At 60.2% G+C, this 23,976-nt stretch overlaps 1 protein-coding gene across 1 annotated transcript in view; it reads left to right on the top strand.

Annotated features, from left to right (window-relative positions):
* COL26A1 (collagen type XXVI alpha 1 chain) overlaps positions 1-23,755 on the top strand; it is a 164,323-nt gene extending 140,568 nt beyond the window's left edge. The window contains exons 4-13 of the mRNA XM_052635965.1: positions 1,637-1,698; positions 9,339-9,492; positions 11,668-11,766; positions 12,411-12,563; positions 14,529-14,612; positions 16,405-16,457; positions 19,075-19,110; positions 20,425-20,472; positions 22,290-22,374; positions 23,595-23,755. Coding sequence (XP_052491925.1) covers positions 1,637-1,698; positions 9,339-9,492; positions 11,668-11,766; positions 12,411-12,563; positions 14,529-14,612; positions 16,405-16,457; positions 19,075-19,110; positions 20,425-20,472; positions 22,290-22,374; positions 23,595-23,755 — 935 coding nt within the window. The remainder of the gene's footprint in view (positions 1-1,636; positions 1,699-9,338; positions 9,493-11,667; positions 11,767-12,410; positions 12,564-14,528; positions 14,613-16,404; positions 16,458-19,074; positions 19,111-20,424; positions 20,473-22,289; positions 22,375-23,594) is intronic.
* The last annotated feature ends 221 nt before the right edge of the window (positions 23,756-23,976 follow it).

Genomic DNA, 23,976 nt, shown 5'->3' on the forward strand with positions numbered 1-23,976 from the left:
TTCCTCATTAAAGCTCCGGGTCTCTGGAGGAGACAGACATAAATAGATGATTACAGCCCAGGGAGATATGTGCCTGGGAGGTTAAACATTACTGGTCTCCTAATTGGCCTTCCGGCTCCGGGGCCCTCCCACAGCCTCCCACGGTGCACTCTGCTGCCAGAGTGTGCTTTTAAAAATGAAAATCTGACCTTGGCTTTTACCCCCTCCAGCAGCTGCCCATTGGTCTCAGGACACTGCCAGGCTCCTCCCCGTAGGCTTCCTGCTCCAGCCTTGGTGGTCCCCAGGTGTGCTCCTGTCCGCTAGGCTGCTGGAAGACCCTCCCCGGTTCTGTTCTCCTCTGGTGTCAGCACTAATTCTTCCTTCTATGGAATCTGACCAATCACTGTGCATCCCTCGGTCCTCACCTTAGATGCCACCGCCTCCAGGAAGCCCTCCTGGGCCACCCCCAGCCCAGATGGGCTTTGGCAACCCCAGATAGGCTACTCACTCCAGTATTCTTGGACTCCCCTGGTGACTCAGCTGGTTAAGAATCCCCCTGCAATGCGGGAGACCTGGGTTCGATCCTTGCGTTGGAAAGATCTCTTGGAGAAGGGAAAGGCTACCCACTCCAGTATTCTGGCCTGGAGAATCCCATGGACTATATATCCACGGGGTCTCAAAGAGTCAGACACGACTGAGTGACTCTCACTTTCACTTTCCTGTTGCTCTTTTGCACGTTCTGGTCTCACAGCCCTTACCAACCTGTGTCTTTTTGCCTGTCCCCTTCCTCAGACTGTAGTTCTCAAAGTCAAGGAGTGTGTCTCATTTACTACCCAGTCATTAACTATCAGATTTTTTTTTAAAATGGTGGAGTTCATTAAAAAAATTTTTGACGTGTGTACACTGCTATATTTATTTATTTACTAGTTATCCTTGGCTGCTCTGGGTTTTTGCTGCTGCGCGGGCTTGTCTAGTTGTGGCAAGCAGGGTCTACTCTAGTGGCGGTGCATGGGCCTCTCATTGCAGCGGCTTCTCTTGCTGTGGAGCACACGCTCTAGACGCACAGGCTTCAGCAGTTGCAGCCTGCGGGCTCAGTAGTTGCGACTTGCCGGCCCCAGGGCATGGGCTTCGGTAGTTTTGGCACAGGAGCTCATTAGTTACAGCTTGAGGGCCTTAGAGCGTGCAGGCTTCAGTAGCTGGGGCATGCAGGCTTAGTTGCTCGCGGCATGTGGAGTCCTCCCAGACCAGGGATCGAACCAGGCCCCCTGTACTGTCAAGGAGAGTCCCATCCACTGCACCACCAGGGAAGTCCTCAGATATTTTTTGACCCACCACTCTGTGGCCAGGCAGTGAAATTCATGAACAAACAAAATAGACAACGACCCTGAGCATATGACACTCGCAGGCTGATGAGGCATCCCAGGTGCTGGCTCAGACGATTCACAATACTCTGTGCTGTGGATGCCCAGAAAGGAGGCTCAGAGGCCAGGCAGGCTGCCTGGAGGAGGGGGCACTAAAGATAAGGCTCTGAAGGATGCATAGGAGTTCTCCAGGCAGCAACTCAGAGATTGCCCTGCCTGCCTGAGCAGAGGCTATCCTGCCTGGCTGGGCTGCTCTCTCCCCAGGATCCACTCCACTCACACCTCTTCTCTTTCAGAATGCATGAACTGTACCCGGCTCAGCGACATGAGCGAGCGGCTGACCACGCTGGAGGCCAAGGTCAGATGGTCTGGGGATCCTGGGCCTAGGGAGTTGGAGAGGGAGGAGCTGGTGTCAGCCCCAGGGAGCCCAGCAGGCCTGAGCAGCCTGGTCCCCGGGGCTGGGCGCTATTTGGGGCCTCAGTGGCTCTGAGTAATTTTCTCTAGGCTGGGCCAGCCTCCTGGGGTGGGAGAGGGGTGTGGGATGAGTAAGAAACCTGAGGGTCCCAGACAGCTGGCTGGTCTGGGTGTGGGCCTCGATGGCTGGGAGACCGGAAGCCCAGATGCTGACCCCTCGGTGGAAAGAGGAGGGAAGTCGCTATCCCCCCAGGGCTGCTGGCCCCGACTTGGGCTCCCCCTTCCTGGTCTTGCTCGGGGCTGGGCTCAGGAGCTGATGGAGGAGGAGCCGCCTGGCACCTGCAAGCTTTCTCCCCATCTACATCAGGGGCAGAGGGGTGGAGCAGCTCACCCCAGAGGCAGAGGGGCTCAGTAAAGCCTGGCCATTTATCTGGGAGTGGCCCCAGACAGCAGCAGGGAGGAGGACAGGACTCAGAGAAGGGGAGGATGTGTGAGGTGCAGGTGTGTCGGGGAAGCTGCCCCGTGGGGACGTCTGGGGCTCTGTCCCACCTGGTGCCTGGGAGACAGTGCAGAGTCCACCTCGGAGCCGGCCTGGCGCTGGCTGGGACGTGCTTCTGCGCCGCGCTCCCCATCACCACGTGCCCTGCGGACAAGCCCCACCTCCTTCACCTGGAAAGCAGGCGCAGAGCAATTGGCTGGAAGGTCTGGGTCTGGTGGAGGCAAGCTTAGGGCTGAGGCTGCTGTACTTCCAACCTCCAAGGAGCCTCTGGGGGCAGCGGGACTGCCGGGGGCTCCTGGCCCAGGGCAGAGCCAGTACCGGGAGGCTGGACTGACCCGAGCGGAGGCAGCACTCTCTCAAGGGCAGACTACAACATCTGGCGCTGGGCGCTGCCTGGGAGGGCGCTGTGAGCATGGCCTGCTGGCAGGGAGGCCGGAGTGAGGACAGAGCGCCGAGGTGGGCTGCGAGACCCCCACCGCGAGAACACGGAGCAGACCCAGAGGCTGGACCCCAGCCCAGGGGAGCCTGACAGACAGGGCCTCCCTGTAAGCACACACAGAGAGACACATACATGAACATACGTATAAACACACATGAAATCACAGAGACACACATACTTACATACAGACGCACACAGACACTCGCCGCCCTGGCCAACACGGTTATCACCCTTCGGCCGGGCCGCCTGCCTTGGAAGCCTGACTGTGGGGACACCAGCCCGGTGCGATGGGGGCTGTGGTGACAGGCAGCTGGAGGCAGGCACGTGTGGGACCACCCCCCACCTGTGGGACCACCCCCCACCAGCTGGGTGACTCACCGAACCCCACTTCCTCCTCCTCTGTGGAGTGAGCTGAGGTGCCAGCCTCACAGGACCGCTCGGGGCCTCAGGTGACACAGTGGGGGAACCCGTGCTGGACAGGTGTGAGGCTCTGTTATCACTTATGCCTTGTCGCTGTGGCGTCTTCCTGATGGAGGTACAGGTACATGGGAGAAGCCCCATGGCAGAAGCGTGAATGGCCTCCCTTGTCCCGGCAGGCAGGAGGGTCCCCCCAGCAGCCCAGGTGCCTGGGCACAGGCCGGGGTGGAGACCCGTGTGCTCCCTGGGTCACGGCTCTGCGGGGTGGGGGCAGAAGGCTTCAGGGAGCAGATGCTGCCACATGAGCCAAGCTGGGGCTAGGGCAGCCCTGGCAGGGATGAGAGATGCTGGGGAAGATGCTAGAAGGAACTCGTGGCACCCGAGACTCTAGAAAAGGTGGGTTCCTCAGGCTCACTGGCCTGACGGACATTTTCCAGGCACCTGAAACCTCCGCGTGGTTTGGCAGAGCGTTGGCTGACGGCCTGGCCTGGCCCTGGCCCAGCACCTCGGGTGTTACAAGTCACAGCTCTGAGGCAGGACCAGCACCATGCCAGCTGTCCCCTGCCCCCCTGGCCCTCACCCGTGCCCTCCCGCCATGAGCAACTCCTCCCTTGATGCCCCCACCCTGCGCCGCCCACTGCCTGGGGATGCCGCACCCCAGCCTGGCCAGAACAGCAGGCTGGAGGTGGGCTTACTCTCTGGCCCTGAGAGTGAGGGTCGTGACTCCTCCGCAGACCTCAGGGGGTCTCCTCCGCAGACTCTGTGGGGGTCAGGCTGTCCCAGTAATAACCCAGTGACAACAGGGCCCTTCTCAGCTCTGGGCCTCAGCCTGCTGCCCTATAACGTGGAAACGGAAGGGGTGACTTCCCAGCCCCTCCCTGGCTCATACACAGAGATGACCTCAGATGGCTTTTGGGTGGGGAGATAGATGAGGTAGCTTGAGACAGGTGTCCAGAGAGGTGACAGCTGCGGGGTCCCTTCTGGATTTCCAGATGGTGATGGGAGACTCCTGTCTCAGCCCCTGTGTCCTCTTTGGGTCACCCTCCAGCTGCCCACCTGCCTGCTTTGTGCCCAAGTGTCCCCTGGAGAAGCAGGGCCCCTGGGAGCTTCACCCGCCCCATCAGAGGGCCCTGAGGGGCAGGCAGCAGCCTGGAGAGGGCGGGGGACACGGACCAGGCTAGCAGCCAGGCCAGCCCTGCAGCCTCAGGGGTGGGTGAGGTCAGGGGAGCCCACAGGGGTCAGAGAGAGCATGGAGCTGGGGTTGGGGGCTGGGGTCAGGTGGGTGAAGGCAGAAGCGGGCAGGCAGATCCCCGACGGGGAGGTAGAACCTGGGCAGCTAGCAGTAAGTCCAAGGCCTGGAAACTTTGACTTCTGCTTCCTCAAGACCCTGTTTTGACATATCAAGAGGGATACATTCAGTGGTAAGCAATGTGAACCCAGCCATTGGCAGCTTATTTCTTAGCATTTATTGTTAGTTCAATAGGAAGTCCAGACTTAGTGGTCTTGGGATTGGCTTGGTGACTCAAGAAACCAGACTCCCTCCACAGCCTTCCTCTCCACCTTCTTAGTGAATTGGCTTTTGTCCTCTTGTCAGTCAGTGCTAAAGGCTTAGTCACTCAGTCGTGTCCAACTCTTTGTGACCCCAAGAACTGTAGCCTGCCAGGCTCCTCTGTCCATGGAATTCTCCATGCAAGAATACTGGAGTAGGTTGCCATGTCCTTCTCCAGGGGATCTTCCTGACCCAGGGATTGAACCCTGGTCTCCTGCACTGCAGACAGACTTTACTGTCTGAGCCACCAGAGTGCGTCATGGTCAGTGCCTCATGGTTACAAAGTGGCTGCTGCAGCTCAAAGCCTCACATCCTTATACATTGTTCAAAGGCAGGAAGTAGAGGGTGAAGCAAAGTATCTCAAGAAATTCACTATGTCTCATTGGCCAACACTAGGCTATATGCCCACCTCCTAGGTACAAGGGAGCTTGGAAAATGAGTAATTGGCCAGTGATGATTCCTTCTCCGGGGCATACTCACTGGCTCACAGTAAGGGTTCTAGAGCCAAGGAAGAGAAAGTGGCTGGAGGCCAGGCAACCGCAAATGACTGCTCGATTTTCACTCCCTGCAGCGCCTGAGTTGCCTAAGGATCCGAACCTGGGATCTGATCTAGATTCCTCCCACCCCCTTCCTGGGATAGGCTAGAGCGGCTGTTGGGGGATCGTGGGGTAGAAAGCCAGCAGAAAAAAAGTTTCCTGCCTTCCTTCCTCCCCTCCTCCTCAGTTTACACTCTGACTCCAAGGACCAGACCGAGTGGGAGGGAGCCCGAGGGGATTTCCCTGGGTGACGACTGGTGTCTGGTGCAGGAGGGTGGTGTCCTGGCCAATCAGCCAGGCCACAGTGACGTCATCAGAGCTCCTGAGATGGAAGGCTGGCTGGAGTCTGGTTTTCTCAGCTGAGTCCCCATGCCGCCCACTGCTGCCCGCCCCGGTGAGCTCAGCCCAGCAGAGACGGCTCAGTTTCTCCAGGAGGTTTGCCATGGCCAGACCATGAGGGCTTGAGCTCCGGAGTGGGCTGCTTCTAACTTGACGGTGCCCGTGGCTCCTCTGCCTGGATCCACGGGCTCTGTGGGCCTTGGTGTCTGTGAAGGAGGTGCCCCAGGAAGGAGTGAGCTTGGTCTTTTTTGCAGGGGCGAGGTTGCAGGCAGAGGGTCCCTTCGGGGGGCCCCGGAACCCTACCACGAAAGGAGCCCAGGAGCCCAGTCTGGGTGCCCCCCACCCTGATCCCTCCAAGTCACACTCCCCTTGCTCCTGGCTCCTTCCTGTTACATTCGTTCACCTGGAGGAGCCCTCCCCAACGCACCAAGATGCTGTATCCAACTCGTCCCCCTGACTGGTGACCTTCACCCCCAAACCTGGCCTCTCCTGTGCCACTGTTTGAATGGTGGCGATCCTACCATCCCCTGAGCCAGACTCGAGACAGGGCCACCCCTGTCTTCACGTCCTGCCCCCAAGTCCTGGCCACCAGGTCCTGACAGTTCCCACCCCCAGCCCCTCGCGCATGGCCCCGGGGCCCCCATCCCCTACACCGACAGCCAAGTCTCCTTGGCCTGTCCCCCCAGCTCCACCCCTTGGCCATGGCCGGTCAGCTTCCCAGTGGACGTCCCCTCAGGGGCTGGGGCAGGAATTGCAACCCTCCCCTCCACGAGGAGGTTCCACCCCGAAGCCGCTGTGTGGCCTGAGCCCGCCGCTCCACTTCTCAGGGCCTCCGTGAAGCTCCACCGAGGCCAGGGCTGCAGCCCAGCTGTGAAGAGGTGGACGAGGCACCACACGGGGCCCTGGCCCCACTGCCGACTGGCTGGGTGACCTTGGGCAAGTCCCTTGCGGTCTCTGAGCCTCTCTTTCCACCTCACCTCTGGCATGGCTGCAGTGGCCCTTCCTGTGTCATGAGCGCTTGTAAGGACCAGGAGGGGGAGGGGCTGAGAGACAGGGGCCCTGGGGGGTGCCAGAGCCTCATGGGGCAGGAGCCCACCCACCCAACACAGATGGGGGCCTGAGATCTGGGGTGCCACTTTATTCCCAAGAGTCTTGGGGAACTTTGTCACCCAGGCCCCGGGGATGCTGCAGAGCTGGTGGGAGGAGATGCTCAGAAGGACCCTTTCTGTGCACCCAGGAAACCACAGCCCAGCCCAGGCCTGGGCGCTGTGAAGGCAGCCATTTGTTCCCGTGACTCCCCCCCCCCGCACACCACCCCAGCATTGGCAGGAGTAACTGGGTGCCCTCGTGCTGTGCCCCTGATCTTCTGTGGCCCTGCAGGGTCAGTGCTGTCACCCCCATTTTGCTGATGGGAAAACTGAGGCCCACAAAGGTCACGATGCTTGCATATCATGGCTATCTAGTGGGAGAGCCAGAATTCGAACCAGCCTGGCTGGTGGCGGGGCCTGAGCCTCCTCCCCCATCACATGGTACTTAATGTGTGCAGGGGCCTGGGGACCGAGAGCGAGGAGGGCACCCCTGCCCAGGTGGTCCTGACACCCAAAGGCAGGGCCAGTGCTGTTGCTCCAGAGTGACTGTACAGGGGCTGCGGGGACACCCCTTCTCCCCGGAGGGTCAGACAGACTCAGGGAGGAGGGGACAGCTCTCCGGAGTCTCTGAATCTTCCAGGGGCTGGGGGCAGGGACAGCGCTGGTGGAGGGCACTGCTGGAGCCCCGGTTTGGAGGGGTGGGGAGGTCTTGTCCTCAGCGGCTTGGCGCCTTCAGGGCGGCTGGAGTGGAGCCGGTGGAGGAGACGCAGGGGAGGCCAGTGGAGGCCGAGGTGGTCACCTGTGAACGCACTGTGTGGCGTCTCAGGTGGTTTTTGCTGGGGGAGCTCGGCCGGGTTTACCTTGCATGAGGTCCTCACCCACAGCCGTCGTGGGGGGCTGCAGGAGGGGACGCGGGCAGGTGGAGGGGAGGGGCAGTGGGCTCTAGGCAGGCGGGCTAGCGAGGACCACAGACAGGCCGAAGGCCCCTGGGAGAGGCCCGGGGGCCCATCGGGTCCTCCTGGAATTAAGGTGCCCCAGGACTCTGGTGATTGGGGTGGGTGCAGGTAGGGTTGGGTGGGATATAAACCGGGGCTGGAGCTTGGACGCCTTCAGGCAGCAGCATCTGCAGAATTAGACGCCAGCGATTCCACTCCCAGCGGCCCCCAGACAGGCTCGGAGCGCTTTCATCTCTCGGCGGCTCTGAGTCTGAGAATCTAGCTGGATGTGGGGTTCGGATTTCTAAGGCGGGGGCGGGGTGGGGGGGCGGGGAGTGGGGGGAGACATGAGACACTGGGCTTCTTCCTTCCTGTCTGGCAGATCGGGACGAGAAACCAGGCTCCATCTGATATGGCGGGGGAACCCCAGTGCCCCCCTTTTCTGGGGTGGGTGGGTGGGTCCGCGTGGGTTAGCACCTGCCCGCCGGCCCTGTGCAGATCCCGGTGTGCGGCGCCCCCTGCTGGCATCTTTGGGAACAGCCGGACCTCCTGGCTCCATGTGCCGTGCGCTAAGTGGCTTTGGTCCGGTCCAGCTTTTTGTGACCCCGTGGACTGGAGCCCACCAGGTTCCTGTGTCCATGGGATTCTTCAGGAAAGAATACTGGAGTGGATTGATATTTCTTCCTCCAGGGAATCTTCCCAATCCAGAGATCGAACTCACCTCTCCTGCATTGGCAGGCGGATTCTTTACCACTGTGCCGCCTGGGAAGCCCCAAGTACAGTTTTGATAAGTGAAAGTGCTAGTCACTCAGTCATGTCTGACTCTTTGCGACCCCGTGGGATGTAGCCCGCCAGGCTCCTCTGTCCGTGGGATCCTCCAGGCAAGAGTACTGGAGAGTTGGTTGCCATGCCCTCCTCTAGGGGATCCTCCCCACACAGGGATCGAACACAGGTCTCCGGTGGCTCCTGCATCACAGGCAGATTCCTTACCGTTTGAGCCACAAGGGAAGCCCAAGGGTACTGGAGTGGGTAGCCTGTCCCTTCTCCAGGGGATCTTCCTGACCCAGGAATCGAGCTGTGGTCTGCACTGCAGGCGGATTCTCTACCAGCTGAGCTTCCAGGGAAGCCCTCCTGGGTCCCAGGTGCCGTGAATTAGGAAGTGTCTCCCTACTGAGGCTCTGTCCGTTTGGGTTTTAACCCCTGCTTTCCTGTGGGGGAGAAGATGGGCTGCTTTCCAGGCGGACCTTGAGTGACCGTAGCCATCTTTGTTTCCCTGGAGCTCCTGCTAAACTCAGGCCCTGAGCTGGGCCCGCTTATTCTTCCTTTCTCCTCTTTTTTTTTTCTTTTCTCCTCTTCTTTCCTTCTCTTTCCTTTTCTTTCTTTCCCTCTGTCCATCTCTCCCTGCTCGCACCCAGCCAGCCAGCCACAAACATTCCCTGACCGCACTGTTTGTGCCCTGAGCCAGACAGTGTGGGGGACAAGCCTGCCCAGTCCCTCTCTAGGGAAGAACCAGTGAAGTGGGAGTGACCGTGGTCATTATTCAGACAAGCACAGTCTAATCCCAGTGACGGCAACTCCAGGAGAAAAGTATGGTGGCTCTGAACGTGTCCGCAGGGGCCCTGCCTGAGCCGGAGGGTCGGAGGGCTTTCTGAGGTGGGGGCGAGAGAACATCCCAGTAGGGGATTCGTGGTCCCACGAGCAGCGGGCGGTGCTGGTCCCCTGGCGCTCACGTCCCTGCTCACCCGTGCCCCGGGCCTGACCTTCTGCCCTTCTCCGGCCCAGGTTCTCCTTCTGGAAGCAGCGGAGCGGCCCTCGAGCCCAGACAATGACCTGCCGACGCCCCAGAACACCCCACCGCCCTGGAACGAGGGTCTCCTCCCTGACGCCATCCCGCTTGCCCACCCCGGGCCCCAGAGACGGCCCACAGGCCCGGCCGGTGAGTGAGGCCTGCAGGGGGCAAGGAGTTGGCTGGGGGGAAGGCCTCCCAGGGTCTCCACCAGTAGGTCATACACACCCAAAGGGCATTTTAGAAAACTGAGCTAACGTTTAAAACTTGGGGGGTTTCACATAAAAGTCAGGATTTCTCATTTCTCTTAGAAAAATGGAAGAGCTGGCCATTGGGGTTGGCAGTCCCTTACAGAAACAATTGGCTGGGACTTCCCTGGTGTTTCGAGTACAAGGGATGAGGTTCAGTCCCTAAGATCCCACATGCCTTGTGATGTGGCCAAAAAAATAATGGAAGAAAAAAAGGAACCGTTGGCTGCAGCTAAGTCACGGCTGCCCCCACAGATCTCATTCAAAGTCTGCAGCCTGCCGCAGTCCTCAGCACTCCCTGCTGTCTCGCAGTCCAGCTACTGTCTGCACTGGCTGCCCTGCTGCCGCTCTGCATCTACACGGAGGCCCCCAGCCCAGCTCATCCTTGACTGGCTCAATTTTACAGCAGCCCCTGCCTGCACACCACCAGCGGTGGGGGCTTACTGCCTCCCCCAGCCTTCTGGGGGACCCCCTCTGAATTCTCTGGCCAGAGCTGGAGGACACCCCCTGGCCTGTTGCTCTCACTCTTCCCACCACATTGTGAAGTCTCTCTCCGCTGGACTGAGCTCTGCTCTCTGGGACTGCAGAACAGTAATAGTAACTCTAATACCATAGTCAGGATTGTCGAGTGCCTGCCGCACACCGGGCACTGTGCTGGGACTTAACCCTGAGTGGCGGTGTAGCCGCCACCGTCCATGCGGCTGAACTCCAGGGTTTAAGGCTGAGGTCTCATCTGACTGGTCAGGATCTGGGCTGTGCCAGTTATTCAGGATTTTTATATCACTCTAGTCTGTACAGATATCATGGCTAATCATTCCAGTGAGCTCATAAAGCTCAGGTCACAGGAGAACTGAGGCTCAGAGAAGTGACCCCTGGGGTCACCCAGCGATCCAGTGCCGTTTTGACTCAATAATTCACAGCCCCACCGGAGCTCTTTGCAGGGGACGCCCTTCCTCCTGCTGTCCCCCAGTTGAGCCCCCAGTTTCTTAGCAATTCCGCCCAGACCCAACTCTGACCCCTCCGCTGCCTGCAGACCCCCAGCAATGGAAGAACTGACCGCCAGTGGCCAGTCCCAAGGCCAGGGAAGCAGCAGATACTCTGCAGGCTTCTGAAGGGCCTGGAGGCTGTATGGAGGGTGAGCTCGGGCTGCTATGGGAGGAGGGGGCATCTTACTTGCCCTGGGTCCACCTCTCTAGCCACTCTCCCCAAAGTCTCACTCCCAGAAGGCCTGTCTTCTTCAAATCCTTCTTCTGGGACTGAAGAGGGAGCAGAGGTCAGGGGGAAGTAAGGGGGTTTCTCCTCTTCTGAAGGACCCAGGCCTCAGTGCCCCCTGGAGGGGAGGGAGGAAGCTGGGAGGGGCTTCTGTTCTCCCAAGGCAACTTTCTTCTTATGGGGGGCATGTAGTTCCCAGTATGGTCACCAGGTGGAGCACAAACCCTACAAATGGTTACACCTGGGTGCATCCTGGAATCCCAGAGACCAAGTGGGAATCCCTGGAAACTGGCAGCCCCAGGGGGGTCCCCAAAGAGCCCTCCATCTGTTCAGGAAGCATTTTTTGAGCATCCTCCCCAGGCCTAGGCCTTCCCTAGGGAGAAGGGACTGTCTGCAGACCACACAGTGGGCCTCCTGTCTCTCCATCTACTCTTGCCCACCCTTGGGACCTGGAGATCCCCAGGGGTCAGGCAACCCCTCCAGGACTTCCTGGGGTCTCTCAGGAGGCCTTATTGGGACGATCTTTGCCTGAATCCCAGTCCCCGAGCCTGAGCAAAGAGACAGCAGGACATGGAGAGAGGGTTCTAACTCATTTACAGCCTGGTGCTGCTACCTTGCAGCAAGGGGCCACATCTTTTTGAGCCTCAGTTTACCCCACCTGTCAAATGGGAACACAAGCACCTCTTGAGATCATAGAAGTGAACAGGAGCAAAACTGGTTTGTATACTGTGATGAATGATGTGGTCCCTTTGCCCATGGCAGGTGAGGGGGCAGATCTGACCAGACAGCAACATCATCTAGCCTGGAGCCAATGGAGGCAGCTCAGCCCACAATGTTCTCAGGCCTCATTTCATTCTATCCACAGGGCCCCCTGGACAGACGGGACCACCAGGGCCTGCGGGTCCCCCAGGCTCCAAAGGTGACCGGGGTCAGGCAGGAGAAAAGGGCCCAGCGGGGCCTCCTGGTAAGGACACCCACCCACACATATACCCTGATGTGACTTCGTCCAGTGGGGGAAGGGGGTTGGGGTTTCTCCCCTGTCCGAGCAGGTGAGGCATCCCAGACAGCCTCTTTCTTGGTGGGGCTAATGACTGCCATCTAGCAGGGCTCCAGGTTGCCTCCCTCCCACCGCCACCTGCCAGGGCAGCGTCCTTCCAAGCACTTTGGGGCCTGGTCTCACCCGGGACTATGGGAAGAGAAGGCTCCAGCTGCGGGGGTGGGGCTGCTGAGGGCTGGAGGTTGTGCTCTGCCATGTAAACAATGCCGAGAGGTCACACGGCTGCTCCTGGACCCTGTCGGGGTCAGGTATGGGGCTGGGCCAGGCTGGCAACCACCCTCGCTGCCCCTACCCCAGGGCTGAGGTCATCTGGCCACAGCACCCGCTGACTTCACTGACCCGACCTGACCTCCCTGACCTCCACCCTGGCTGCCCCGAGTCCCCTCTGTACTGGCTGCGGAGGGGAAGTCATTTCATTACATCCCAGGAGAGCCCTCCAGGGAGGCTCTGGGACTACGGGCCACCACCTTGCCCTCTTGGGTCTATTTCTCATCTCTGTAATGTCAGTCACGAGGCCCGGCCCTCCTGTGACTCCTCTTTTCCCCCCACAGGCCTCTTGGGGCCGCCAGGGCCCCGTGGGCTTCCTGGAGAGATGGGGCGCCCTGGACCCCCCGGCCCCCCTGGCCCAGCAGGCAGCCCGGGGCTCCCTCCAAACGGCCCCCAAGGCGTCCTCTACTCCCTGCAGCCACCGACAGACAAGGACAGTGAGTGTCACGCTTGAGGGCTGGGGTGGGAAGGAGGGCCAGAATTTGGAACCCCGTGAAGCAGACTGTCCCTGAGTGGGGCCTCGGCTTGGCCAGGCGGGGGGACAGGGTAGCCTAGGTGGGGGGTGGTCCCCTCCAACCCCAGGTTGGCCCCAGGGGCCTGTCCCTGCCTCTGTGATCAGCTCCTGCCCCTGGGGTCTGACCCCCTGATGTCCTGAACAGGCGCTGATGGATGGAGCACCTCCCGCCTGTGGGACTGTATGTTTTAACCTCCGGGATACAGCAGTGAGCAGGTCTCCTGCCTGCAGGGGCCACAGTCTAGCACGAGAGGGCGCCCTTGAGCACACACAGAACCCGCCGCCGGAGCACGGGGGAAGGGCGGGTCCAGGGAGGGCACCCCAGATAAGGGGCGGGGGTGGGGCCTGCGGCCCATGGAGGGCGTAGCTTTGTTTAAGGGCCCTGGGAAACGAGAAAGGTTTTGAGAAAGGTTTTAAGAAGCGGGTGATGAGATTGACTTGGGATTCTGAGTGGGTGGCATCCCGGGCACTGTGGGGGCACAGGGGCCTCTTGGTCAGCCGTCAGAGAAACCCGAGCCCTCTCCCGCTCCACGTCCCCCGCCCCCCTCCGCCCTGTCCGCCCCGCTCCCCGGGCAGCGCCGCAGGTAGACCTACGTCTGAATCACAGGGGCCCGCTCCGAGCCTCCGGTTCCCCATCCCTAGAGCAAGAGTGGTAATACAGCCTGACGGAGTTGCTCTGGGTTGCCCAGCCCCCAGCCACGAGGGAAGGACTCATTCCCAAGGGGATCGGGGTGCCTTGTCGGCCCTCCGCGTGTGCAGGGGCCAGAGCAAAGAAGTCACTGGCAATCCAAACGTCTCACTCTCGTGGTGGGCTCAGTGGTGCCCCTTGGTGGAGGAGGATGGGTGATGCTTGGGTGTCTAAGGGTTCAACCGCCCGGCATCCCTGGGCCACTGAAAGCTCAGCCGGCCCAGCCTGGGCGTGATGCCCCACATCTGCTGCTGCCCGCCTTGAGTGCTCAGAGCCCCACTCAGACAGGACCCTCCTTCCCCAGGCCTGGGGTCCCCAAGAGAGGGCAGACTGCCTGGAGGGTGCAGATGTGAACGTTTAGGAAGGGGGGGGGGGTGCTGGTTTCCCGGTGGAGGCACCTGGTTAGCCAGCACTGAGCAGCTGTAGCAGGCCCACCGGCCAGGAGGCCTATGGAAGGGCTGCCCAGGCTTCTGTGATGGGGGTAGGCGGGGAAAGGCAGAGGCAGCCACCCCCAGCCTGGATGTCTCCAAGCCTGGATGTCTGCTTCTGGGTCTGAGGTCACATGGGGCTCACCCTGGAGGGGCCCAGGCCACAAGACAGACCCCACCCGGCCCCGGGGTCCTGCGGCTCAGACAAGTGGTCAGGGAGGACTTCCTGGAGGAGGCCCCACAAGAGTGAGCTAGTCAGGTGTGTCAGGATGGGCATGTGGAGGGGAGCCTGGAACAGAGTCCGGACTGGACAGCGGGGAGGTGAGCAAGGCGGGGCGGGAGTCTCAGGACCTGGAAATTTCAGGAAGAGGTTTGTACTTTAAACAGCCCACAGAGTTCCCCCGCGCTCTGATTTGGTCTCTGTGTTAATGGCTTGACAGTAAAGAATCTACCTGCAATGCAGGAGACCCGGGTTCAATCCCTGGGTTGGGAAGATCGCCTGGAGAAGGAAATGGCAACCCTTTCCAATACTCTTGCCTGGAGAATCCCATGGACAGAGGAGCCTGGCGGGCCCCAGTCTGTGGGGTCACAAAGAGTCGGACACGGCTGAGTGACTACACACGAGGGAACTCCTCTGAGCCGAGGGAGCAGTAGCTGCGTGAGGCCCAGCAGGGTCGGGGCTGCTCTTCCAGGCTCTGGGGGACTCAGCTCTAGCCCCCCAGCCCTGCCGGCCCTGTCCCGTGGGTCACAGGCCACTCTGCCCTTCCCGCAGGTGGAGACGTGCAGCTGGCCTCCGCGGCCGTGGACACAGTGTTGGCAGGCGTCCCAGGGCCCCGGGGTCCCCCTGGCCCCCCAGGTGAGTGCAGAGGGCAGCAGCAGCAGCTGGTCTCCACTGGTACCCACTCCTGGGCTTCACCTGGGCTGGCGGTCTTGAGGGGGCCGGTTGGGGGCTCACGGCCTTGGCAGGGCATTGGGTCTGCCCCAGCCAGCAGTGGCTTGAGTGGGGGCCCTGCTGCTCTTCGGTGGCAGCTCCCTTGGAACGGGGCACAGTGTTTCTGGGTGGCCTGACACCCACATGAAGCAGCCCCGGGTCGCCCTTGAGTGAGCTAGAGCAGGGGTCTCTGGGTGCCGGAGGCCTAGGTCCAGGAGGTGTGCACAGGTGATGGTGGGTGGGGAGACCGAGGGAGCTGCTGGGGCAGGTGCCTGGGAGAGATAGGAGGCCCTGGGCCTTCAGGCAGAAAGCAGCATCCTGGGAGAGGGGATGGGACTCACTGGGGGAGGTGGGGTGTGTGGGCGGGGAGCCAGAGCCCAGATGTGTGGCCGTCTCCTCTGACAGGTTCTACCCCTGAATGAATGAGCAACAGAGGTCCTGGGCACTCACGGGGGTGGGGGCGCCCTTGATTCTGCTCCAGGCCGGGCACTCATTCCTGTCTTTCAGTGTCTCACGCAGTCAGGAAATATCCACTGAGAACCTCCTACGAGCTGGCCCGTGTTCTGGGTTCCTGGGATCCTCAGATAAACAAAAGATTTCTGTCCTCATGGTACTTACATTCTAGTGGAGAAAGTGGGCGGTACCCTCAGTGAATCCCGTAGAGTCCCAGAAAGCAGGGCTGGGATCACGGCTGGGCCAGGGTGGCCCCATGTAAAAGGCAGCATTGAGGAGGGCACTGGGAGGGTGTTTGCCTTTTAGCTAGACCGCGTCCAGGCCGTCACCCCACCCAGGGGTCACTTTCCTGTAGGTCCTCCCTAGGCATGCCAGGGGGCACTCTGGTACAGGCTAGCAGCCCAGGGGGTGCAGAGACCTCACTCTTCCAAATATTCGGGGCATTTAGTCATGAACACCACACCCTGCACTGCACCCATCGGTCCTGGCCTGATCCTCTGGGGGCTCGCTGGCCCAGAGGAGAGGCTGGCATTCAAACCAGTAGTGGCCAGAAGCAGCGGCTGGTCACTGTCAGGGATTTGCCTAAAGAAGAGGCAGGGGTAGGTGCCTGGAAGGCTTCCTGGAAGAGGTGACGCTCAGCCTGAGACTAGTGGGAGTTTGCTGGGATGTGGAGGGGACGGGGACACTCCAGGAGGAAGGGACAGCTACCACAAAGGCATGGACCCAGAGGGACTTTCCAGGAGGGTGTTTGACCGATGAAGGTGGAGGAGGCTGGGCTGAGAGAGACCTGTCTGAAAAGCCACTTGGTGGGGGCTGCTGTGTGGATGGGTGACCACCACTCTGGATGATGGGCAGCAGTTGTAGTAACCCAGGCAAGGACGGCCTCAGGGAGGTGAGGTCTGAGGTCCCGAGGCGGGGCAGGCTGGAGGGAGATTTGCCGGAGGACTGACCGGCTGGGGAGGGGCTGCAGGGCACCCCCACCCCCACCCCCACCCCGTGGATGAAGCTGTGGGAATAGGATCAGGTTGTGGTGTAGGGATTGCAGGCAGGGAGAGGGGCTTGCAGTGGGCTCTCCACTCTGGGGGTGGGCAGGGGGCCGGGGAACCCATGCCCCTCCCTCACCATTTGTTCACCTCCCCTTTCTGCACTGCCCAAGGAGACAGACCCAGGGCGGGGCCCGGGATGGGAGGGCCCCTCTCCAGAGCTGATGAGGGGGCAGGGGGAGTCTCCGGCTCCAGGTGACCATCTGTGACTCTGCCGGCAGGGCCCCCTGGACCACACGGCCCCCCTGGACCCCCGGGTGCGCCTGGATCCCAGGTAAGGTCTCGCCCATCTCTGGCGAGGGTGAGGGCACTGTCTCCCCAGGAAGAGAGGAACCGGGCTTCTTACCAGCACAGTTGCTCAGGAAGGAACCAGCCCACCTGACTGATTCCCACCTGGGTCCAGGTGGGCCCCAGGGGAAGGCAGGCATGGGATCATGGTTTTCTTAGCAACAACAGCCCTTTGCTGACCACCCTACCTGAGCTCCAGAGAAGTTAGCATCATTCCCGTTTCATAGATGAGCTAACCTGAGGCCATGTGTGGAGCTGGGCCAGGATCACAGCCAAGGCCAATCGTTGTGAGAATTGCCTGTGGTGGGGGGGGCACTCTGAAGCCTGATGGTGCAGCCCCAACCCCCAGCTTGCTTTGCCTCCTCAGCTGTGTAACCTTGGACAGAAAGACAGCCTCTCTGGGCTCCGGCTCCTTGGCTGCTAAGAAGGGGCCTCCCCGGTGGGTTGTTACAGGGAGTGAAAGAGAAACAAAGTGCCAGGGGAAGTGCTTTGTGCTGCAGGGCCCCAGAGGTCTGTGGGGGACATCACACAGAGGAGGGGGGGGGACTTTGGACACCAAGGCAGGAAGGGTTTCGTTTGGGGGTGTCTGCACAGAGCTTCCTGCAGCTCATCCAGACCGAGGGCTTCAGGTTCCTTGGGGGGCGGGGGTGACTGAGAAGCGGGGCTCCCACTGCAAGGCTAGACAGCTCACCCCTGACGAAAGGGCAGGAGTGGATGTGAGGCTGACAGAGGCTCTCATGAGAAGGGCTGGGGGCAGCAAGACCCCCTCCAGAGGCCCAAGCCCACAGCGACAGGCAAGGTCAGAGAGGATGGTGTGCCCGATCCTTCCCCCACCTACCTGCTCGTGCAACTCCTTTCAGGGTCCCCATCGTGTTATCCCAGCAGTGGAGCACGTGGAGGCTCAGAGAGGTTCTGTCATTTGCCAGAGTCACCCAGCAGGGGAGCAGAGCGGGGGCCCGGCAGGGCCGGGGTCACCCCAGGTCCCACTCTGGCTTTCTCAGGTTCCCTGCCCTCTGCTAGCAGGTAGTTGACGGGAGAGGCAGATGTGATAGAGAGTAACTGGGGCGGGACCTGCAGCGACAGGAGGGGGGTGGCCGGAGCGGGGTGACAGACAGGAGAAGGTGAGGTTTCGACTGAGACCCGAGGAACCAGAAAGGAGCAGTCACGCAAAGATGCCAAGAGCGTTGCAGGTAAAGGGAAGTGTAAGTGCAAAGGTTCTGGGGCCAGGAAACGCCAGGCAGGTCCTGAGCGAAGGCACGTGTCGGGGGAGGTGAGGTGGGAGGGAAGTGGGCAGGGGGGTACCTGCAGAGCTGATGCATAGGCCTGGGTCACAGTGAAAGGGGGGCTTATCGAGTGTCAGGGAGGGAGCGTCTGGGACCCCATTTTCATCTTTCCAGGGCCCCTCTGGCTGTGGCTTGAGTGGGAGGCGGGGGCTGGGGAGTGGAGCAGGGAGACCCGGGAGGAGGCTGGGGCAGCGCAGAGGAAACAGACGTACCTGGAAAGTGGAGCTGACAGGTCTGGCTGATGGAATAAATCCAGTGAGGGCGGGAGGCGGAAGGTTAACTGCGAGGTGCTTACAGGAGCAGCTGCCGACCGCAGAGCCGTTTCATGGAAAAGAGAGACCGCAGGGTGGGGGCCGCACGGCTGGGCCGGCGGGAGACCAGGAGTTCCACTCTGGAGAGGCTGAGTGGGGGTGCCTCCTGGCCAGCCAGGTCGGGGTGCTGGAGGATGGCTCAATGCGCAGGTCTGGGGCTCCAGGGAGCCTTCTGACTGGGCCTCAGTGCTGATGGGGAGCCCACGTGGGGACCCTCGCCTTCACCACTAGTAGGAGTAGCGTTGGTGGCTCAGTTGTGTCTGATTTCTTTGCGACCCCATGGACTGTAGTCTGCCCAGCTCCTCCAGGCTCCTCTGTCCCTGGGATTTCCCAGGCAAGGATTCTGGAGTGGGTTGCCATTCCCTTCTCCAAGGGATCTTCCTGACCCAGGGATCGAACCCAGGTCTCCTGCGTTGGCAGGTGGATTCTTTACCGTCTGAGCCACCAGGGAAGCCTGAGATCCCCACTGCTGTCGCTCATTCGCAGAGGCCCTTTCCGAGCGCTGGGGGGATGTGTGCGTGGCCATCCGGTCCCTTTCTCCAAGGGCCTCCCTGGTGGCTCAGACTGTGAAGAACCTGCCTGCCAGTGCAGGAGACACAGGAGACTTGAGATTGATCCCTGGAGAAGGCGATGGCAACCCCGTCTAGTGTTCTTGCCTGGAGAATCCCATGGACAGGGGAGCCTGGGGGGCTCTCTCGCAGAGAGTCGGGCATGACTGAGCACGCACGCACACATGTGCCTTCTCCAAGTGATGACCATACTTGGCATTGGCCCATTTCACAGACGAGAAGATGGAGGACTCGGTGGAGGCCCACGGTCACCCACTGGCCGGTGGCGGGGGCTCCAGGAGCAGACGGGCCCCGCTGGGGCTCCCCTCATTTCCTCTCCCGCCCACCTTCCTCCTGTCCTGTTTTTCAGTTGTCTGGGGTCCAGTGCAGGGGGAGGGCATGCAGAGGGCTAAGGGGTTGTGAGGGGCAAAGCCTAACTTGCTTTGTCTGATTTTCTGCAGGGCCTGGCTGGAGAGCGGGGCGCCACGGGGCTGTCTGTAAGTGTGGGGCCATGTGTGGGGCCATGTGTGGGGGCCACCCCCAGGGTGATGGGCTCAAGTGCAGGTGCAGGGTACCAACTGGGTGGGTGTCTGCCCCAGGCAGCCTGGCTGAGCTCAGGCCCCCAGCCTCCCCAGGCATGGCCAGATCCAGCCCAGCCAGGATGGAGCAGAGGGAGAAAATCGGGCAACCTGGGTGCAGTGCTAGCTGCCCAAGTTGGGAAGGGGTGACTTTGGGAAGTGGGACACCCCCCGGGCATATGAAGTAAGGACTGAAATAGCCTCCTATTGAAGGGCTCGGATGAGAGTCCTGAGGTTCTTCTGGGGAGCCCAGGCCCCTGGGTTAATGTGCTGTGTGACCTGTAGAGTCCCTTGCTTTCTCTAAACTTCCCAGGAATAGATATAGACAGCTGACCACTCAATTCCCATCTTAAAAATAAGAATTCACAAGACTCAGCCCCTAACTCTAGGGCTAAGGAAGTGGGCACATGCCCAAGTCTTATGTCAGAGGCACGAGGCTGGGGGAGAAGGTGAGTTCTTTGCTGAGCGTCTTCTATGTGGAGGCCCTCTTCATCCATAGTGGGTTTAAGCTTCATAGTGCCCCCACGCGATGGTGCTTTGTTTTCCCTCTTTGCCAGAACTGGCAGCTAAGGCCCAGAGAGGTTAACCAACTTGCCCAAGGTCATACAGCTAGACCAAAGTAGAGCCAAGATTTAAACCCAGGAGTGTTAGCCTCCAAAGGCAGGCCTTCCCCAAGTTTGTTATTGAGAGTGATTTATTTAATCCTCCTAATAGCTCTGTGAGGCAGGCACTGTTATTATCCCCATTTTGGAGACGGAAAAACTAAGGCACAGAGAGGTAAAGTCACATAAGAGTAACTGGCCTCCTAGGTGTTATTGTGAGGCTGATATTACTGGCCCCGTTTTATTTATTTAAATTTTAAATTTTTTACATTTTATTTATTTATTTTGGCTGCTCTGGGTCTTTGCTGCAATGCATAGGTTCTCTAATTGCAGTGCGCCTGTGAGATCTTAGTTCCTTGACCAAGAACTGAACCCACGTCCCCCTGCACTGGAAGGTGGATTCTCAACCAATGGACCAACCAGGGAAGTCCCTGGCCCCAATTTTAGAGTCAGGGAAACAGAGGGGAAGGACAGGGCACTTGATCCCTGAAAGGGCCAGAACCTGAATTCCTGACTCCTCCCTCCCTAGAAATAGAATTAAGCCCCTAAAGTCAAGCCCATGCTGGCCTGTGCAGAGGTCCCGGGTAGAGAAGCTGGGCACCCATCATTGACTGCGTGACTTTCTTCCCAGGGGGAACCTGGCGGAAAGGCGGAAGAGGAGGAGAAAGCTGCCGCTGAGGTAACTGTGCCCCTGGGTCCGTGCTTCCCTGCTGCCCCCTGGCTGTGTCCTTGCAGGACAGTCCAGTAGAGCTGGACCAACACCTCTTCCTGAGCGGGGCATCAGCCACAGGACGTGTGGGGGCCCACCCAGCGGGGGAGGCAGTGGAGTGAATAGTGACTGCAGCCCGGAGTAAGGTCAGCTGCAGTTGGGGAGCACAGATGGGATGACTGGCCCAGGGCCTGAGGGTGGGGGTGACCCCGCTGGAGAGGGTGGAGGAACCACGGACCTGCTGATGAGACCCTCTGAAGGAGGCCTCAGGCTGTGGGGTCTCTCTCCAGGGACAGGACCCTCCCATGACAGTGCCTGGCACACGGACGTGCCCAAGGTCGCAGTGCTGGTGGACTGAAGGGTGTATGGGCAGGTGGAGAGCTGGCTGGCGGATGTGGGAGAGGATGGATGGAAGAGGAAGGTTGGGAGCACACAGCGGCCAGAGCAAGACAGGGCAGGGTGGGGGCATGGATGGAGCGCGAGCGTGGCTGTCGGGACCATACCTTCTGGGAAGCGGAGGGGAGGCTGGCTTCCCAGGATGGCTGGGAAGGGTGGCTGGCTTCCCATCCTTCTCAGGATGATGAGAAGGGAGCGAGGCCGGTGGGGCAAGCTGAGAATGAGTCACCTGGTGTGTGTGACAGGGCTCGGCCAGACGTCCAGCACAGCAGGCATGCAGCACCCCCTGAGTGAGCTTGGGGAGATGCTAAGCCGGGATTGGGGGTGTCTGGAGAGATGGGCAGTGGGCAGTGGAGGTGGGCAGCTGTTTGAGGCAGGCTGGGCTGGAGGGGGTGAAGCTGGGATCAGAGGACCTTCCAGAGGGCCTTATGGGATTAGAGAAGGGGGAAGAGGCTGGAACCATGGCGCCATGGTGGGCACAAGAGGCAGTGGGAGGAGTGAATGCTGGGGTCACTTGTGATGGAAGGCTGGGAGGGTACCCACGACGTCCCCCAGCCCAGTTTCATCAGCGTGCCTCCTGTGGCCGCTGCTGCTCACTGGGGACACCCCCATCCCAGACACTCCGCAGAGCCCAGCTTCTCATGGTCTTTGATGGGAAGAGCGCTCTTGTGTAACTCAGTAGCACACTCTTCGGTTTTCTTCGGCTTTAAGCTCAATTAATCCGAGTGTCATGACAGAGCTGTCATGCTCCACCAGCCAGAAAGGTTCCTGTTTGCTGCTGACGCCAGGGCGGGGCTTTGCCTCTCTACCATCACTTTTTTTTTTTTCAAAGTGACCTTGTCATCTTGTCTCCTCCATTAATCAGCCTATTCACGTGTCCTGACACACGAGGCCCTTCGCCGTGTGTAGGCCGGGCCCCAGGAACGCAGAGGCGCCATCTTTGTGCCCTCCCACGGGCCTTCCGGAAGCCTGGGCTCTGCCCTCGGGTGGGTGGGACCGGGAAGGAGACCAGCAAAGCGCCTCCCCCGCATGGGCCCGTACGCTCTGCCCACAGCAGGATATTTTCTGGAAAGAAGGGCACACAGGGAGGCAGCTGGCGGCCACGGGAGCAGGCGACCTCAGGCTGGAGGCAGACAGGCCTGTGTGAAGCCCCGGGCTTGGCCATTTCCGGCTTGTCCGCTTCCGGGCTGTGGGGCCGCAGGACTCTGGTCACCCCGTCTGGGCTTCAAGTTCCATGTCTGTGAACTGGAGTTCGAACCGCAGCCCTGGTGCCGGGGTGTCTCTTATCTGTGGTGGCCGTTGTGTTGATGATGGTGACAAGAGGGAAGTGGAGGGCTGGGACAGGACTCTGGAGCAGGGCGGCCCTGACCCCACCGCTTCCTCCACCCCAGGGCGAGGGGGTGCAGCAGCTGCGGGAGGCCCTGAAGATTTTGGCCGAGAGAGTGCTCATCCTGGAACACATGATTGGGATCCACGGTGAGCGGTGACCCGGGCCGCCGAGTCCAGCATCTCCCTCCGCCCCGCCTCCCCTGCTGCCCTCGCCGTGCTGCCTCTGGTCCCCTCTCTCCCTGCCCTGATGGCCCCGCACTTGGCTGCCAGTCTGCCCCTGTCCCACCCCTGCTCAAGAACCTTCCGTGGCTCCCTGCTGCCCGAGACTGACATACAGCTCCAAAGTCCCTCCCCTAGCACAGCCTGGTGTCCGGTGACTCAGCCGTCATCCAGGCGCCCGGGGCCCCTCCCACCTCCACACCTCTGCTCAGACTGGTCCCTCCGCCTCCTGAACACCAGCTCCAGCCTCAGGGCCTGCTCTAGGATCTCTTCCTCTGGGAAGCCGCCCTCCTGTCTTCTCCCTGTGCTCCGCTGAGCCTTCTGTTCCCTTATGGGGTGGGGTGTCTTTATCTCTGGCACCTCTGCAGTGCCTGGAACCTGGCCCTGGTCAGCATTGTTTGAAGAATGAATGAATGAGTAAATAGTGAATAAGTAGATGAGTGAGTGGGAGACTGAATGAATGGGTGAATGAATGGATGAATGAGTGAATGAATGGGTGAATGAATGGAGGAATGGAGGAATGGGTGAATGAATGAGTGAATGGGTGAATGAATGAGTGAATGAATGGAGGAATGAATGGGTGAATGAATGGATGAATGGGTGAATGAATGGATGAATGGGTGAATGAATGAGTGAATGGATGAATGAATGGGTGAATGAATGAGTGAATGAATGGAGGAATGAATGGGTGAATGAATGGATGAATGGGTGAATGAATGGATGAATGGGTGAATGAATGAGTGAATGGATGAATGAATGAGTGAATGAATGGAGGAATGACTGGGTGAATGAATGGATGAATGGGTGAATGAATGGATGAATGGGTGAATGAATGAGTGAATGAATGGGTGAATGAATGGATGAATGGGTGAATGGATGAATGGGTGAATGAATGAGTGAATGGATGAATGAATGGGTGAATGGGTGAATGAATGAGTGAATGGATGAATGAATGGGTGAATGAATGGATGAATGAGTGAATGGATGAATAAATGAGTGAGGGAATGAATGCATGAGGACTAGAGCTGGCAGCTGCTTTGTGCCCCCTCACTGGGCACAGAGCTTCCCTGGCTGGCAGGACTGGAAGTGAAGGGGCTTCGCGGGCTCCGGAGGCCCTGCATGAGCCCACCCTCCTGCTTTCCTTCCAGATCCCCAAGCCACCCCTGAGGGGGGCTCTGGCCAGGACGCCGCCCTGAGAGCCAACCTCAAGATGAAGCGCGGAGGCCCCCCACCTGATGGCTCCCTGGCCGCCCTGCTCGGGCCTGACCCCGGGCAGAGGAGCGCTGGCCGGGCCAGTGGCGGGAAGTAAGAAGCCAGCTCTCCCAGAGGAGCCCCGGCTCCGCCAGAGACCCCGCCCCGAGGCTGATGCTGCTGTCGGCACTGAGGACGCCCCGAGTGGGACTGGGCTCCAGGCCTGGGTGCCCGTCAGGGACACTGGGTCCCGGGGGCCTTGGGGACATATGGCAATGCCAGAGGCAGGGGCCAGAGGGGCCCAGCGCCCCCGGCCGAGCCCTGCCCTGGTCCCTGCCC

The sequence above is a fragment of the Budorcas taxicolor genome, chromosome 2 (assembly GCF_023091745.1).
Source record: "Budorcas taxicolor isolate Tak-1 chromosome 2, Takin1.1, whole genome shotgun sequence".
In the NCBI taxonomy this organism is placed as follows: Eukaryota; Metazoa; Chordata; class Mammalia; order Artiodactyla; family Bovidae; genus Budorcas; species Budorcas taxicolor.